Here is a 17,259-nt window from a genome sequence, read left to right as displayed (position 1 = left end):
CTTGCCTCCCCATCCCACCCTCCTTTTTTTCCTTTCCAACCATCCTCAGACCCTTTGAGATGGAAAAATGGGTCATCTGTGTGGAAGTTAATACTCTGAGCACAGACAGTGCTGCTTTATTTTTAGGACGTGCCTTGGAAATTTTTTTCTCCGTCTTCTTTTCCCCTCGCTGGTGACTGACAAAGAGAAGAAAAAAAGGTGGCGGGTATTTAATATACCGTGTTGGTGCTGCGCGCACAAAGTGAGGGCACTGGGCTTTGTAATAGCTGGGACATTTCTTATCCCCCCAGCACCACAGCCATGGCTTCAGCAGCAGCAGGACACAGACACCGATCAGCAAGCTACAGGCAGCAAATACCCCCCTCGCTGCTCAGAAGCCAACACTCAGAGGGTCTCAAATGCAGACCGGTTCAACCGAGAGTCTACGTGAAGCTGCCATAGCAACCACACACAACCGAGTTATTTCTGGCTGCCTTAAAATCCCAAACACAGCTGCTCCTACATAACCAGACATCTCCACCGGTCAGATAGCACTTGGTACACAGAAGCAGTAATCAGGCTTTGACATTCAAACTCACACACTCCAATAACACACAGCAAAGGTCATAAGCGATGCGGATAATTTGTTGACAGGATTTCCACTAATGAGTTGCAGAGTTCAGATTATTGTACTGATTATAATATTCCCAGTTCAACACTTCCAGCAAATTACAATGGCAGTCAGGCTGCTTTGAGCATTCCCTGTGCCATGATCGTGGGGTTATTTTCTCTACCTGTGGTGGAGCGATGTTTATGTGTCACCGTGCACACATTAGTAAAGCAAAACAACAACAACAACAAAAGGATTTTTTAAAATCACAGGGTATCTGTGCTGCAGGCACAGACATTGTTATTGCTGTCAACTGGAACTGTTGTGCTCTCAGCTTCTGTCCATTCAGTCGTCCTCAAACTGTGAATCTGTCTGCGGCTCAGTGTAACGCCACAGAGGTGTCCAAATACAGCCTGGAGCAACAGTGCCCCCTACTGCAAAACAACAGGGAGTTTCTTCATTTTTCTTCTTCCCGCTGCCAGCTTCATCAGATACAAAGAGCTGACTCATAACCCATTCATACAGACTGAAAATAGAGCAGCAAGGCAATTAAAAGAATGATGTTATATTAAAAGTATTACAGTGAGCACTCCATTCATTAGATTATTATCCCACTCTTCACTCGGGTGTGGTTTCTGCCCTGAAACTGGATTTGCTGTGTCATCCTTAAATCAAACAGCGTCTGTCCTCGTGTCAGGGCCTGTTTCAATGGGTTTATTTTGTGCTGGCACGCTTTCAGAGAAGGAGGGGCCTATCTGGCATCCTTCAGTGACCCCTGAGCTCCTTCCAGTCTGCAGGGGACAGAGCACGAGGCCAGCAGCAGTGTTTATTTACAGGAGAGGCAGGCCAGTGTTACGCTCCGTGGAGAAGTCTGAACCTGCTTCTAGCCTCGATCTGCCAGCAGCAGACCACAGATTTCAGCTTGACCTCCAACACAGTCTGTTATTTTTCTTCTCCGCCTCCCCGAAGGATAGATTAACAACGAGTCACTTCTTCTGCACGCACACACCTAGCGCCAGTGGACTCTGCAGGCCCCTGACAGGCTTCTCCATTTCCACCAAGTGGCTAAACACCAGGAGTGGTGGAGAAAAGACTGAAGAGTGATCACATGAGTTCATGGAAAATGGAACACTGTCTACCATTTAGTCTGCACTCGACATTTCTGGGCCGCTGTTCATTTTTTCATTCCTAATGTTGAAAAACTATTTTCCCCCCTACTCTTGTTTCCTGGCAAAACTTGAGGCCTGGGCTGCTCTGGCCAGAGCCCTTAAAAAGAAAGAAAAAAACAGCTGCAGAGAGGGATAAAAATAATTACAGCTCTATTTGTCTTCCAAGAGACACACATCCAAGCAGACCCACTCCCTTCCCCTACAAGCTGCTCCAGTTTTATATTCCTGCACACACAATAAAGACATTGTGGTTCATTGGACTCGTACAAGATGAGGTTTCAGCATTCTGGCTGGAAACAAATACTCTCACGATAGCAATTTAACCCCATTTCAGCAGCATGTTTTATTACTAATGTCAGCAATTCACAGATCTTTTGTTTTGCACCTACATGGATGGGATAAGTACAATAGGTTGGCTCACTCCCCTCCATGTTCATTAATATTTATTGATACAAACATACTTGTCCCCAATTCCTGCACACCCTTTATTTGAGGGGAAAGTGAAAGTGCCCTTGCTCCATATTTCAGAACTAAATGCTTCAGGTTTTCCTGTGCATTGCTACTGCCATCTACTGGCAAGTGGACAATCAAAAAAGTCAACACATGTTATCATGTTTTATTGTAGTATTACACAGACACAAAAAACAAAAACCCAGGTGAAAGACTGGAATGCCTTTGTTTTTTGTTTTTTAAAAAGTACATATTAATTAACCTGCAAAATCATTTATATAAACATTACACCACAAGCAAGTGTTCTGTAGACAGACTCACTTCAGTCCAAGTCACAAACAGAACAAACCGTCTACATTCCTGTTTACATACTTAGGTTGCACTTTAAATACAAACAAATGGCTACATAATAACCGATATGTTGGAAAGGAGGAATGCATTTCGATAAATGTAACCTGGCAGACGTTCATCCACCTCAAAGTGCTGTGATGGAGGGAAATTCATCTCAACCGATGGCCAGTGAAGCTCAGAATTCGCAAGCAACTGAACCGTGCAGCAGTGATAGTGTCTAAAACCCCCCTTCCCTCATAGATTTCCATCTCATTCACACACATACGTTCATTCGACGTCATCTTCTGCTAAAGACTGAGTGCCGATGAGTCGCTGAAAGAGAGGAAGAAAATATCTTTCAGAGATTACCCATTACAGAAAGGCAAATCAGTTACACGGGCCGTTAAGTATTTTTGTCTTAGAGGTGAAATAACCGAGAGCTACTGACACACAGCTCTCAGCTTTGGATGATTCTAAGGTTTATTCTTGCACCCTTTCTTGTCCCAGAAATCACAAATAGCAACTGGGGGGTTTTCAAGGATGCTAAACAAAAAAAAACAAAAACAAGGAGATGCAGGTAACTCTCACCTGGCTGATGCTGGGTAGTCTGGTGAGCAACATTTGGAAGACTGGAGCAGGCAGCGTCTGCTGAAGCACCTGAAGTAGCTGCTGAGGTTGACCACATACTGCAATGGCATTGGTCAGGTGGTCTACACCTTTGTCAAATTCACCTGGGTTAGGGAAGAAACAGGTTTACAGACCACATAAAAAACAAGCATTAAAAATGTATCAGGGCTTAAAACTTTGTAGAGAGTCACTACACCAGTGTAGCCACAGTTACAGTGATATGAGTGGTGTGCGTCTTGCGCATGCTGCAAGCTTCCATGTGTTTTCTGTGAATGAACATGTGGCTGACCTTGTGCTAGGAGCTCCTCTGCCAGCTGGATTTCCTCCAAGAAGAATTTCTGGACAGCTTCTTCGTCCTTCAAGTTCGGCAGCTTCAAAGTCAAGTTAATAAACAAAAAACAAATTTAAGCTCCAACTAAACAAAATGAGAGAAGAATCGATTATTTTCTACATGTCCTACCTTTGTAAGCCCAGTCTTCTCACTGGAAACCTTTTGCTTTCGTCGACCTGTGAGAGAGAAGTGGGTTTTTAAGACCATGCTGCATGTTTAGTTTGCTGTTGTACAACACGGAAAACACGAGGGAATAAGTTTGCTAGCTGTTGCTTGTAGCATGCTTTTTCTTCTTCTGCAGCTGAGGGACATAATATTAGAGCAAATGTTACCATAGTCGGAGCTTACAAGGCTACAGAAAATACGCAGTCTTGATTAGTTTCCAGAAGCTTTAAGTGTTTTTTTTAACGTCCTCGCGGTCACATGGAGGCTAACGTGCTACGATGCTAAGTTTACGCCGTTGACATGCACACTTACGCTCACGTAACTTTTCCTTGAAACGGGGGTCACTCCGCCGCTTCCTGTCAAAGTAAACACAGTATGCGATGAAAAGAGCACCACACACCCCGGCGACCAGCGCGCTCGTCCTGCCGCTCAACATTTCTCAAACTACTTATGAACAGCCACGCTCGCCGCTGACTAGCAGCTAGCACGCTGCTGAGGAAGTGTGCCAGGAAGTACGTAAGTGATGACGTAGACGAAGGCGGGAAATGTGACCCAAATTACCCCAAAACATCTGAGTTAGCAACAAACAAGCTCAAACTAAGGAAATAAAACATCCACTAATAACCATAGACTGTATAGTATTTTATATACTGCCTGTGCTAATTAGCAAAGGCAAATATAAATAACGCACAAAGATTAGTTGCTTTTAACCATCATTAATCTGGTTAATAATCTGTACTTTACCAAAATTAATGTATAATGTAGTTAAATTACCAATAATAATCTGTCGAATAATTTGTTTGGCCACATTTCGCCCCTTAGCACTTTTACCCAGCCATGCTTTAAATTAAAATCAAAATGATGAAGAATAATATTTAAGATATAAATATTATAAATACATAATATAATAATAATATTAATATAAATTGATAAAAAGTTAAAATGCTGCATTTAAAAAAAATAATTATGTACAAACTAACAAAAACAAGTATTTAAATTTATGGTTTAAAATGTAGTCTTTCAGTTCTAAGGTTTTACGTCTTAGATAATAAAAAAAAAGTTTTTATTTCTTATTTATTTAACAAAAATTAGACCAAGAGGAAAAACTAAGCACACCCCTATAACAGAACCACCTCGCTGTGACCTTATCAGTTTCTCACATCTTTGTGGAGGAATTTCCACTTACTCTTTTTTATAAAGTTGCTTCAGATGGTTGAGGTTTGCCGGCATTGATTTATGCACAAATCTCTTATCTCACCGCAGCATTCCACTGCAGCACCTTCATCATTTTGTTTTTTTAAGCTATTCTGTTGTAGATTTGCTTCTGTGTTTGGGATCATTGTCCTGTTGCATGAACAAATTTTGGCCAAGCTTTAGCTGTCGGACAGATGGCCTCACATTTGGCTCTAGAATACTTTGGTATACAGAGGTCTTTGTGGTCGACTAACTGCAACATGCCCACGTCCTGTAGCTGCAAAACAAGCCCTAATCATCACCCCTCCACCAGCCACCATGCTTGACAATTAGTATGAGGGGGTTTGTGCTGATGTGTAGTTTGGTTTATAACAAACATGGTGCTGGGTATTATGGTCTGATGTATCTACTTTGGTCTTGTCTGCTCTGAGGGTATTGTTCCAGAAGTCTTGTGGTTTGTTCAGATGCACATTTTTAAACCAACACTGCTGCCATGTTCTTTTTGGGGAGGAAAGACTTTCTCTGGAGACAAAACACATGATACTTGTCCAGTCTTTTTCTAATTGTGCTGTCATAAACCTGGGGTGAATTTCCTGGGATGCCCACTCTAGTAGTTTTTATCTTTCTCGCTGTAGAGCGATTGGCTTCATATTGTTTGGACGCTGCATTAAAAGCCTTTCCAAATTGACGGGCAGGTTCCCCAAGATGATTGCTGGTGTCTTTCCTCGTTGCCGTTATGCTAACACACCGCTGAATGCTGCAGACTGGCAAACTGCCAAAACCTCTGCTTTGATAGAAGTGATTACAGTTGCTGGTCATCACTGAATTATATAATAACAGAGACGTGTCTGAGTAAAGTGCTTCAAAGACTTGACTAAAGTTACTTTCCACCACTGATGCAAGAGACACACCGAGTACTTCACAAACTATGGCATTTATTTCAAACAGAGGCTTCTGCTTTGCTTACATTTTTACAATAAATTACACAATGACCATCCTCAGATGAGCCTAATAAATACTATTGAGCATTTTTCAATAAGCTCCGTTACTTTCTGTTGATCTATGACACAGACTTTTTCCTGTATACAAGTTCATACAGCTTTAGCTTTAGGCCATGTACAGGTTGGAAAATAGTTCAGCCACATCCAAAAACCACCATTCTTCTCTCACAAGCACAAGCTATAGAAAAACAAAAGACACAAAGAAAAACTGGATAAAAACTAAAGCAAACATGAAATTAGATAAAGACTCAAAACTGATGAGAAAGGGAGAACAGAACAACATTAAATGAGCTCAAATAAACAGAACAAGAAAGAGGACAAAAAAACAAAAACGGAACATGCTGCAACCCTCAGTTATTTACACTCAAACTACAGTTAAAACCATAAAACTGTCTGTACAGAAAAGTACATGTTATTAACAGTGCAAGATATTAAATAGCTCGACTCAAAACACTTCTCAATATACAAATTTATAACAAAAGCATACAGTTACATACAAGTGCCGAACAAAATGTAACTTCCGGATATCATACAGTAGGGGGGTCTATACAAAGGAAACACTGGAGATGTCTTCAGAAATGTATACATGTACGTCACCTTATCATATAAATGCACATTTACAATATCTCTACCTTTATTCTGGTCATAGTACAAGAAACAAGAGTCAAACTTTTTTTTTTTCTTTTCTTTTGGTAGGGATGAGTGTGAGAAGCAGGCATGTCATGCCAATAAAGTGTGCATCATTTCGATGAAGTGAAAATGTACTTAATTAAATAAATTCATGTAGGTGGAAACACTGAAAACGTGGAGTTCGGCTTTGATTGTGTGTGTTCTGACTTTTGACTCGATCCGGTTGCAGATATGCAACATTAACATCAGTGAAGCTGATGCAACTGAAGTGGGGGGATTGAAAAAAAATGGAGGATGGAAACATAATGAAAAAAAGCAGATGGGCTTTTAAAAAGGCTGATGAACTGATTTAATGCATCCATTGCATTCGCCAACCTCCATCATTGCACATTTTAGACTGTTATCTCAACAGTAATCTGTGGATGAGTATTCAGTAGTAGATTTGCAGGTGATCCAACACAGGAGCTCTGCTTTTACAATTACCGTAATAATCCTAATACACTGATAACATCCCGTCGTTACCTGCCAAGACTTAGCCCTTCACTGCCCGCTCACTCGCTCACTCACAGCGTTCTGCAGTCTTTTATATGGGACACGTTGTTCCAGCTAACGCTCTGATCTGAGAGGAGGATCAGGAAAAGAAAGTACTGTCCTTTTCTCAAAGTGCCCCCGCGGAGAACAACAACAACAACAAGAAAAAAGAAAAAAAAGGCACTACAGTATCATTCCTTATGATCCACTGAGGCCATCAGCGGACATACGATGGTGCTGAAACCTTATCCATCACCACCTACTTGATTCAGACCATGTACAGGAGCGATTGCCTGTACATGGGGAGGGCAACCCCATCCACATGAAGGTCCTTTTTATTTTTCTTTGTGTTTTTTTTAATGAAACAGAGAGAAACATAGCAAAGTTACCTTTCCTATGCCCTTAATGCCAATGTGGCAGCGTCTCTCCTCCAGATTTCCAGAAATAACATGGCGAGCGCCATGTTGGGCTACGAGGACAGATGACAGATGGTCTTCACTGGAAATCATCCCTTTGCAATACAACTTTATCAAATGGAAACAATTATTGCTTGCAAAAACAATTCTTTTAAATGTTCAATTAAGTAAAGCACAAAAGTCAAATCTGTATATATGTTGGGTTTGGTTTTTTTGGACAAATTTCACCCGCCCCACCCCTACACAATCGTCATAAAAGTGCACTTAAGTGCCATTAGCTTGCCGAGAAAACAGTTGTCAGTAAAAAATAGTGCTTGTTTCTTCTCTTTTGTTTTGTTTTTTCGTGGTTTTTTTGTCTCTGGTCTGGTTTTTGTGCCCCGTAGTTACAGTATGTGGGTCGACTTTTTCATCCTGTTGAAAGGGAATCGGGGCGCTGACCCCAGGGTGCTGGTTAAGTGCTTCGTGCGGTGTGGCTCCTTGCTGGGTCGTCCTGTCACCTGCACTCCACTGAAACCCCGGAGTTCTGAGATGAGGACGATGAGGATGATACCGGAGGGTCTGCCAGCGTCAGCATGACTGCCGCTGTGAGCGAGCTGGAGGACGGTGAGGAGGAGGAGGATGATGAGGAGGAAGCGGCCACTGTGCCTGCAGAGCAGAAGCAGTGATTGGTTAAGCTGATTAAAAAAAGAAGAAGATGCGACAGTGACTTCCTGTTTTACTCCTCTTGCTTTAATGGTGAACCAAATTTAGTAAATAACATGCTAGTTATTATTCCAGGCAATAAAGAGCTGACTCACTTTCTCGTTCCTTCTTCTTCATGCGTTTTCGTCGTCTGTCGATAGAGGCGACCTCAGACTTGAGGGAGAGGTAGTGATTCCTGATGTCCTGAAGTTTCTCCTGAAGAAACGAGATCCTCTCCAGGCTGGTCATCTTCTCCAGATCAGCTGAGAGGACCCAAAATGAAAGGATAGGTTCACAAGAAGCACTAAAGAGCTGACAAGCATAAACCAAATGGGTTGGATACGCACACATCTGGAAACTCCACTTGTACACCCGCGGCGATCTTCCGTGGTTATCCCGGTGCTGTGCGTGGTCTGCATCACCCTGCTTGTGGTATTTATGGCTCGAAGGGGGAGATCGCCCGTGACATTTGGGCGAAGTGGCAGCCTTCAGCTCCGATGGGTTGTTTTTAGAGGCAGTTGATTTGGCAGTGCCCTCAACAACAGACTGGTCCTCGCTGTCACTGCTGTTGGCTGAAGAAAAAGAGGAAAAAGAAAGAAAATGCAGTGAACAGGAAACGCCTCAAATCCTCTCCTACCTGGCATCTGTTACATGATGCCTGCAAACGGGTTAATAAATGAAACGGAGACACATGAAAGCAGTGCTGGCGCTGAAAATGAGAACGTTAGCGGGTGTCATCATTTCTACCCACAGCTCTTCTTACCTGTTTTCCTATTCTTTTTGGGAGGCACACCGAGGCTCTTGCGGTTTGGCTTGTGTTTCTTTGTTGCGCCGCCAGTCTGTGATTCTTTCTGCCGCTTCTGACTCGCAGACGCTACAAAAGAAAAGAGTGAGAAGACGGTGAGGGAATAGGCGGACTGTGAAATGAGTAGTCAGCCTCTGTTTCTTTAGTATTCCATCCTGAAGAAAAATGAGTTGTGTCACTGAAAAATAAACCTGTTAAAATAGATTTTTGCTGCCACTCGTACCTTTGGACTTCTGTTCGCTCTCCTGCTGGCTGCTGTTGCTCAGCTCGAGGCTGCAGCTGCTGCTGCTGTTGCACGAGAGGCTGACGTCGAACACCTTCGAGGGGGAACTCGCCCCTTCGTCCTGCAGCTCTCCTCCTAGACTCTCCACCTCCACTGTGCTGCTATCTGTCTCGCTGCGCCCGCCCGTCACCTCCTCCTGTACTGGCCCTGTGGGAAGAGCGTCCGAAACCGGCTCTGAGGGCAAGGCAGCGGGTATGGATGGGGCCGGGGAGGAAGGCTGCGCTTGACCAGACTCTTCCACGGCGCTGCCTCCTCCTCCCGATGGGGACTCCGGCGTCGTCGGTGGCGTGTTGAGTACAGAGTTGCTCCCGCTGCTCGGGAACTCCCGGAGCTTCTCGGTCTCCATCTGCTCCTGCGAGGTGTCGTCCTCGCCTCTCGCGTCCTGCTCGACGCTCGGCTCTTCCATACACGAGGACACCGGTGGGGGAGGAGAGTTTGCGGCCTCCGTGTCCGAGTCAGAGAATAACTCCTTGAGAGTCTTCTTTGGCCACTGGGCCTGGATGCTGGACCACACGTCTTTTTGTCCTTTTGGGCGAACGGCGGGCCTTTCCTCTACATTCCCAGAAACTTTGGCTCTCTTTTCGGGAATCTCCCAGAAGCCTCCTTGTCGGCTGGTTTTGCTTTTCTCCTTCATTCCGTTGTACTTCTTGGTCGGTGACCCCTTGGTTTTGGGGCGGGTTCGCTCACTTTCCTCAGGCTGAGCCTCGGCCACAGCTGCACCCTCATCATCTGAACTGCTGCTAGATGAGGCCCCCCTCTCCTCTCCAGGAGCGGCTGCTCTCTCCTCCCCTCTCATCGGAGAACCCGCAGGTAGCCAGTCAGCACTCCTGGTGTTCCTGGTCTTAGCTTTGGATTGACCTTTTGGAGTCCTCTCTGCTGCGCTGTCAGCTTTCCTCTTCCTCGTACTTGCCTCTCCCTCCGACTCTGGTTGGCTTCTGCGCTTTCCGGCATCTGGGCTCTCCACACTGACGGTGTCCTGGGCCTTTCCCGTGACAGGACAGGGTTTGGACCCTTCGGACGGGGCTCCGCCCTCCCAGCGCTCTGGAATTTGCGGTGGCTCTGGTTGGCCTTTTCTGAGACGGCTCCCTGGCTGATCCTCTTCGTTATGCTCTCCCTCCTCAGCTTCATGCTCGCTTTCATCCGTGGACACCTCGGAGGCTGAAGCAAACAGAACAAAGCTTTATTAGGTTGTTAAAAAAAAACAACAACAACACACATCAGAGTGACGCGGTCCTAATCTGCTGCAAGTGTGCATGACCACTACAGCCTAATGAGTGTTGCTACCTTGCAGGCCATTGAGGATAGAAGTAATTTCTATAGCCTTGACTGGAGACTGCTGAGGCCCTTTGTCCTCACCCTCGTCCATCTTGGAAAAGACGTCCTGGCTCAGGCCACACTTGGAGCGCGGGACACGGTTAGCGTTGGACGAAGGGCCGAGGACCTCCCTGTCATCGAGCCTCTCCAAATTGTCTTGCATTTTCTGCCAGAAGTCAACATAAGTCAGTCAGCCTTTCACTTCACGACACCAAACCGGGATTTTAAGACTTAATAAAAGTCACCGGCTCTCCAAAGTCATACCTTAATTTTTTTACGGTGCTTTATTTTTGGTACATTCTTATTGGCGGGTCGCACAATCTTGTCTGCTTTGATCCACTCATCATATCTATAAAAAAAAAAAAAGAAAAGAAAAAGAAAGAAAGAAGAAAAAAAAAGGAAAAAAAATCAAGTACAAAGACGAGAAAGAGTTTCATCATTTAGGACTTTGAAGAAGGAGCTGTGAAATATTCTCTCACACCACCCACCACCACACAGACGCTTCTACTGTCTGACCCCGACATATTGCTGTGACACAGTAAGCCTCAACAGCAAGAGAAGAAATCCCATGGTGTTATGTGGAAAAAAAGACACAACCTTTTTACGATGAAGAAAGAAACAAGATAGAACACCGACCACCACACAAATCATATTCAGTAGAATTCACACAATACCGAGGAAGTGGGTCGTATGAGGAGGAGGGGAGGGGGGGATGGAAGAAAAAAGTTTCACAACATCACACACAACAGACACAATGCAGAGAACATCCCACTGTCTTTTATAGAGTGCTAGAGGACCACACAACAACATTGAGACGATGAAATGCCGATTGCACTAGTTAACCTCTGTGTCATGGTACCCTAACACTCTACTCAACACTGCGTTTAACCCTGACCCGCTGGGGAGGGGGGAGAGGGTTGAGAGGTAGAGGTGAGTGTAGCAGCACTTAGGTTGGCCATTCAGTGTTAGCTCACATTCAAATATCACATTGTAGGATTGGAAGTTTTGTTTGATTGTTAAAAGACTTCAAATTGGTTAAAAAAAAGAAATAAATAAAAAAATCAGGCTGTCTGTAGATCTGTTTGAGAGACAGACAGCTGGGGGACAGACAGACAGGGGATTTTGGTCAAAACTGAGAGAGAGGAAGCTGAGGAGTGAATCCGCATCAACCCGATACTCAGTTGTGTTTCTGCCACTAGATGGCCCAGTGCTCTCCATAATCAGAGTGCTGACCATGGCACTGGTTCACACGAAGCAGAATTGCGAGGAAGGGTTACTGCTGCGGGGACACCCACGTAGGCGGTGATCCCATGAGTTAAGAGATGGATTTTTAAAAATTTGTTTTTTTGGTCTGTTTTCTTTTGAATTAGGGTGAAAATAGACGTTTAGGTGATTTCTCCCCAGGTCCTGTCTTACCTGACGTTCCAGCCACAGTAGTGCACCAGGTAGAGCACCTCTCCCCCCTCCACGTCTGCCTCTTTCACAGTGGCCTCGTACGTCTTCAGATTGCGGCCTCGCCCATACCTCACCTGCACCTTCATCCCCGGGGGGTAACACTCAAACTCCTCCCCTTCCTCCCCCTCCTGACTGCTGTCATCCCTGCAAGAAAAACAGTTCAGCACTTCCTGGCCCTAGGCTATAACACCACAAAAACCACCACCCTCACCCATCCACCCCCAACTCGCTGCCTGCTGCTATAACAAGCCTGTTTTCTAGTCTATTTGCTCCACCCTTGCCTTTCCCTGTCTCATTACAACACTACACCTTCACCTGCACAGAAACATAAGCTGCCTTAGCTCTAGTCCAGCTGCATCATTAATAGAAAAGCCAGTCAAAGAACAGTACATGAAGTGTTTCAGCAAAAAAACAAACAAAACACATCATTCTTTATTCTTTCATAGTAAAAATTAATGATAAGAAATCACACTACTGTTATGCTGTCTAACCCCACACACACACACACAGGGGATTCTCATTCACCCTCGTACGCACGCTGTAAAGAAACAAAGCAGCCACAAGAAGGAGCTAGAGGGAAACAATCAGGAGATATAGGGGTGGTGCAGGGGTGTCAGTAAGTGTTTTAGGCGCCAGGGGGCCTCGTGGGGTGGGTTAAGCATGGCAAAGCGCAACGGGACAGGCAACGCAGCAACTTAAAGCGAGGCTACAGCACTGAGAGGAAGCACGGCTGCGAGGTCCTAGTCGGCCCGCTGCGACGAACAACATCTACAGTCCCTCACAGTCCCTCCCAAACTTAGCTCCTCAGAACGTGCAGACGGGCTTATTTCCAGGAGCCGACTGATTTTTAAAAACATTTCCACCCCTGATTGAAAAATAAATAAAACACACAAATATCACGTAGATTAAGACTCGGCTTGCTCAAAATGAGCACAATTCAACTGCAGTGCTCATCATTATGAGTAAAAGCCAAAAGGTCAACAGTCCAAGTGAACTTTCCAGCAAAGCCGTTGAGAAGGCTTCATCGTAAAAATAAGCACCTGTCCAGCAAGAACTCAACAATAACTCATCGATGTCTCCTACTAATGCATCGCCTTCTCGTTTAAGCTCACAGTAAGCTAGTTTCAGTGGCTACACGCCGTCTGTGCTGATGCTGGAATGAAAACATGACCCTGACACAACACCCGTCTGTTCCAGTTTACAGCCTGTAAACATCAAACAGGTTTGATATGATCAGAAAAGCTCAGATCAGATCAGCCTGCGGCTTGTCCACTGAGTGCATCCGTAAACTCGTAATCTGCAAGGACGTTGATCCCGACAAAGCCGAAGGATCAAGGAGACTTCTGACTGTCATAGAGGTCACAAGTGGTCTTCTATCAGCAGGTATCTGTGGCCACGGTTGGTGTAAACTACAGATAACCTCCTCATAACGTGCAGGAATTTTGCAGTCCTTCAGTCAGACACAGAGACTCAGTAAACCAAGAACCTGTTTTCTAGCTTTCAGCAGTCCAAACAACACAACTGTACATCTGTCACTGTGGACGTTGAACAAACAGGTCTGAGCTGGACAGACGGCGCTAATCACAGGAGGCAACAGGGAAAATGCAACTGCTGAGGCCAAACTGTACAACAATCCATTTACCAACACTCAGAGTTTTCCTCTAAAAGCATCTCAAGCACTGTATATATAAATATATATACATATCTCACAACTGGAGGGTTAATGCATCTATGACAACATTCACACACATGGAACATTTAAATAAAGCTGAACACTGAAAGCCAAAAAGATGAGAGAAAAGACAGGAAGAGGGTGGCAGAGAGAGAGATCAGGAAAGGGCAGGAATCAAGAAGAGCACAGCCATGTTGTGCACTGAGTGAGAGAGGCTCGGCATGGTCAAACAATCCCAGCGAGCGAGAGACAGCGAGAAAGCACAGCATGACATGCCAGGTGAAAGGTAGCAGTCAGGCTTTGGTGCTCTAAGATGTCTCTGCCAGCCGATGTCGACTAAGCAACAAGGAATAATAATAGCACAAAGGGCAGTGGATAAGAGCTTAGTTAGAGGAGAGAGAGGAGAGCGTGCCTCTCTCTGGTTAGCAGGTAAGAGTATACGGCGTATTAGTACTTTTAAGGTCAGAAGGATCACTGCTCCTCATCTGCTAATGGTGTTCTAGCATCGTGCTGCCACCAAGGAAAGCAAATACCTCGAGTCCTTTTGCATTCTTATTTTGCTTTCACATGGAATAGTTTTACCATGCAGGAGCTCATGTTTGTGCCCTGACCATACGTTTTGTTTTTTAAGCAACTGTGGAGGAGGGAGCATCCCCTTCAGTGAACCTACCCAGAGTTGTCCTTGCTCTCCTGCTCCTCATCATGCTCCTCCTTCATGTCGTCGGCTCCGAGGCGAGCCGTCGACGAGCCCTCGTCGGCGTCGGCTTTGTGCGGACCGTCCTCTTCTTCGTCATCGCCATCGTTTCCGCCCTCTTTCCCCTCGCTTTTCGATGTTTCGGATTCCGTTTTACTCGGGGTCGAATCAGGTTTCTCGTCCTGTGAGAGAAGGACGCTTTATTATTGTGAAGGTTATAGACTGAGAACCTTCACAGACATGACGCTTTATTATGAGAAACATGGGAGGTGTGCAGAAATTCATCTAAAATAACAGACAGCACTCGGGATAATGCACCTTGCAGATAACGGGCTGTGTGCTACAAGGTTCTCCGTCCACTTGGGCTTTCGGCTCTTCGGCAACTGATGACGTAGGAGCCGTTTTCCCTGCCTCCCCCTCAGGTTTCCCCTCCCCCTTGGTCCCCTGCTTCAAAGGGAGGTCCATTTTGAATGTGATGGCAGTGGAGGTGCAGTATTCCTCAAATCCGTATAAGTACCTGCGTGATGAGACATTCAACACATCCAATAAGATTTTCCAAAGTTTAATCTTACTGCTCCAAAGCGTGCGCACGCCGACACACCTGCGTCGCTCAGAGTTAATCACACAAAGATGAAAAGCAAGTCGACTGGAGGATTTTGCATTTTGAAAGCTTTCGAGCTGTGGAGTGTCTGTACGTACTTGCGGTAAGCACATTTGACGTTGTAGCCAGCAGCTGAGTTGAGCACGGGGATTCCCAAATCCTGATAGACTTGCTTCCAAACAGAACCGCTCTCAATCTGCTCAACGAGGGAGACAAAATTCAGAGAGAGTCGACACCAAACGAAACGAGAGCGACATCAAACTGCTCTCAGGGGCGGGCAGTAGCACTCACATTGTCAAAACCTCCCAGTTTGTGCACCAGCCTGTAGAGCTTGAACAGGTTGAGGTTCCTGTAGCCCAGAACCGGCCGCTTGTTAATGGGAGTCCCTGAAGAGGAGAAGCAGAAGGCATAGGTGGATGTGGTAAGAAAAGCAGCACAACATGTTTGTCTGCTGGAGAAAATTATGATTTTTCTTTTTAATAGGAAAAAAAAAAAAAGAAGACAAAACCTGTCTCACAAATGAAAATAAACCTCAAACATCACACTGGTCCCTGCCCTGCTCTCACCTCTGTCTTCCATGAACTTGTAGAGTTGCTGCAGAAAGTTCTCCCTCTCCTCGGGGAACGGCTCCACCTCCTCCTGCAGACAGGAAACAAGACAGTTTGGCATCTCTCTTTTTTTCTTTTTTTAAATCTGGGAGGTTGTAGGATAAGAGGATAAGTGCGCTCTGCTGTCTCTACCTCCTCCTCTTCACCACTCGCATCCTCCTCCTGCTCCTCCTCTTCGTCGTCATCATCCTCTTCGCTGCTGGAACTTTCCTCCTTCACTTCTGTCTTCCAGATGCTGGGCACGACCAGCTGCCTCTGGAACTCCAGGGCTGCGTCCAGCGCTGAAAGAGCGGATAAATCGAACCTCGTAAACACTTCTTGGAGCTGTGCGTGCATCACTGCATGCTCAAACGACACACTTATACCTTTAAAAATGTGTTCTACACTATATACAACAATAACAATAATACGCCCACATAAAAGCTACAGTATAAAAAAGACCAGGAACTCTGGAAGCATGAAAACCTGCCAGTGTTTGCACAGTGACGCACAGCAGCTGAAGCATCCAGCCACAGTGTCACAGGTGGGTTTTAGCAGTATCTAACCACCTCGGCAGATGCTTGTTTTACGCTTTTGTAACGCGGAAAATATCACAGTTGTGAGTCAACCACCTGTGAATATCAAGACGGGGACAATACAAAGCTGTTTGCTAAGTGCAATTACGAGAGTACGAGCTCAGCGGTGGAAAAAAATTTGAATAAAATGAAAAATAATGTAGCACTTTTATAAAAAAAAGTTTAGTGAGGACTTTAAAAATAGACTGCAGAGTGACAGGAGCTCTCCACCGCTGCGTTCTCTCCAGAACATAAACAAAACTTCTCTGGTCTTCCACTCTGCGAGTGTTTTCTGCCAAGTGTGTCAGCGTACAGAGCTGCCCGCAGACGGCTGATAAAAGGTATGCTCTGCTGCGCACCACTTCTGTAGCACCGACTTCAAACTCACCGGGTTTGAGGCTCGCGTCAGCTTTTGGAGGGCAGCTGCTGTCGAACTCACGGACGTCCTTCTGTAGCACCATGTAACTGCAAAAAATAAATAAAAATATAGCAACTCTGATTAGAAAGTGTGGAGTAGAAAAAAAAAAGTTTTCTTAAAACAACAAAGTCTAAACAGCTCAGAGCTCTACCGTATAGTCTTATTCATTAAAACAACCTTACAGCTGTGCGCCAATCAAAGCCTCCAAAAACCTGAGCGGTCACAGACTACTTTCTTACAGCACCCCTAAAGCGGCTGGGCACAGTCAGCTGCTGGCGATTTGGCAGACACACGGATCAGTGAAGCTTGTAAGCTGAAAGCAGTCAGAGGTTTGGCTGGTGAGCAATGTGAGGCGATTTGCTGTGGTATCTGTAGGCAGCTGAGCAGATCCAATGACTAGATTTGTCATGGAGTGAAATTTTAAAGAAACAAGTGTATAAAAGCTAAACGACCTCACACTGAGAGAACGGCTCGGTTTCCTGGCATTTCCTTAGATAATCACTACAAACACGGCACTGACAAGGACACCTGTCTGTAACTCGGAGAAACCACGTGCAGGTTTGTTTAGCTGAGGTTTAAAACCCACTCACGCTCATTACACTGTCTTTTTCCGTTGCAGGTTAAAAAACACAGACAAGTTTGCAAGCTGGCTAAATGGGGGAAAAAAAGTGGAAACAGGAAAGACTTGTCAGATCTGGTTACTGTAGTAACAGTGGAAACAGTAAGACCACTTCCTGACAA

At 45.2% G+C, this 17,259-nt stretch overlaps 2 protein-coding genes and 1 non-coding gene across 4 annotated transcripts in view; all 3 read right to left on the bottom strand.

Annotated features, from left to right (window-relative positions):
* Positions 1 to 2,360: 2,360 nt before the first annotated feature.
* tomm20a (translocase of outer mitochondrial membrane 20) lies at positions 2,361 to 4,182 on the bottom strand. Its single transcript, XM_086258618.1, has 5 exons — positions 3,974 to 4,182; positions 3,626 to 3,672; positions 3,455 to 3,536; positions 3,127 to 3,269; positions 2,361 to 2,871 (listed from the first exon to the last, which is right to left on the bottom strand). The coding sequence occupies exons 1-5, from the start codon at positions 4,095 to 4,097 to the stop codon at positions 2,827 to 2,829; spliced, it is 441 nt and encodes a 146-aa protein (XP_086114744.1). The 5' UTR covers positions 4,098 to 4,182; the 3' UTR covers positions 2,361 to 2,826.
* Positions 2,948 to 3,084, bottom strand: LOC147315660 (small nucleolar RNA SNORA14). The gene has a single exon (XR_015124516.1). It is a non-coding gene; the product is annotated as a small nucleolar RNA SNORA14 (small nucleolar RNA).
* A 1,591-nt stretch (positions 4,183 to 5,773) lies between the features above and the next one.
* Positions 5,774 to 17,259, bottom strand: part of arid4b (AT-rich interaction domain 4B) — a 39,198-nt gene continuing 27,712 nt past the window's right edge. The window contains exons 10-24 of one of the 2 annotated variants that reach the window (XM_086258612.1): positions 16,489 to 16,565; positions 15,679 to 15,827; positions 15,505 to 15,577; positions 15,230 to 15,324; positions 15,037 to 15,134; positions 14,656 to 14,854; positions 14,314 to 14,519; positions 11,933 to 12,115; positions 10,781 to 10,865; positions 10,487 to 10,682; positions 9,143 to 10,360; positions 8,878 to 8,988; positions 8,462 to 8,686; positions 8,231 to 8,377; positions 5,774 to 8,078 (exon numbers count right to left, since the gene is read on the bottom strand). In XM_086258612.1, coding sequence (XP_086114738.1) covers positions 7,927 to 8,078; positions 8,231 to 8,377; positions 8,462 to 8,686; positions 8,878 to 8,988; positions 9,143 to 10,360; positions 10,487 to 10,682; positions 10,781 to 10,865; positions 11,933 to 12,115; positions 14,314 to 14,519; positions 14,656 to 14,854; positions 15,037 to 15,134; positions 15,230 to 15,324; positions 15,505 to 15,577; positions 15,679 to 15,827; positions 16,489 to 16,565 — 3,214 coding nt within the window. In that variant the 3' untranslated portion in view covers positions 5,774 to 7,926. The remainder of the gene's footprint in view (positions 8,079 to 8,230; positions 8,378 to 8,461; positions 8,687 to 8,877; positions 8,989 to 9,142; positions 10,361 to 10,486; positions 10,683 to 10,780; positions 10,866 to 11,932; positions 12,116 to 14,313; positions 14,520 to 14,655; positions 14,855 to 15,036; positions 15,135 to 15,229; positions 15,325 to 15,504; positions 15,578 to 15,678; positions 15,828 to 16,488; positions 16,566 to 17,259) is intronic. The other variant, XM_086258613.1, reaches the window with a different exon arrangement.

This window comes from Aulonocara sp. 'chitande type north' Nkhata Bay, linkage group LG13 (assembly GCF_057382095.1).
Source record: "Aulonocara sp. 'chitande type north' Nkhata Bay isolate Kocher_YH1m ecotype deep benthic linkage group LG13, A_spYH_male_GT1.1, whole genome shotgun sequence".
NCBI lineage: Eukaryota > Metazoa > Chordata > Actinopteri > Cichliformes > Cichlidae > Aulonocara > Aulonocara sp. 'chitande type north' Nkhata Bay.
The sequence above is the reverse complement of the archived record's forward strand: the minus strand, read 5'-3'. Positions and strand labels throughout refer to the sequence as shown.

Bases quoted from the DNA above. Each gene is read 5' to 3' on its own strand.
- tomm20a (XM_086258618.1), bottom strand. From the start codon at position 4,097: ATGTTGAGCGGCAGGACGAGCGCGCTGGTCGCCGGGGTGTGTGGTGCT. The intron at 3,537-3,625 runs GTAGGACATGTA...TTGACTTTGAAG, and splicing joins AGAAGACTGGGCTTACAAAG to CTGCCGAACTTGAAGGACGA. The intron at 2,872-3,126 runs GTGAGAGTTACC...CCTCTCTTTCAG, and splicing joins GACTACCCAGCATCAGCCAG to CGACTCATCGGCACTCAGTC.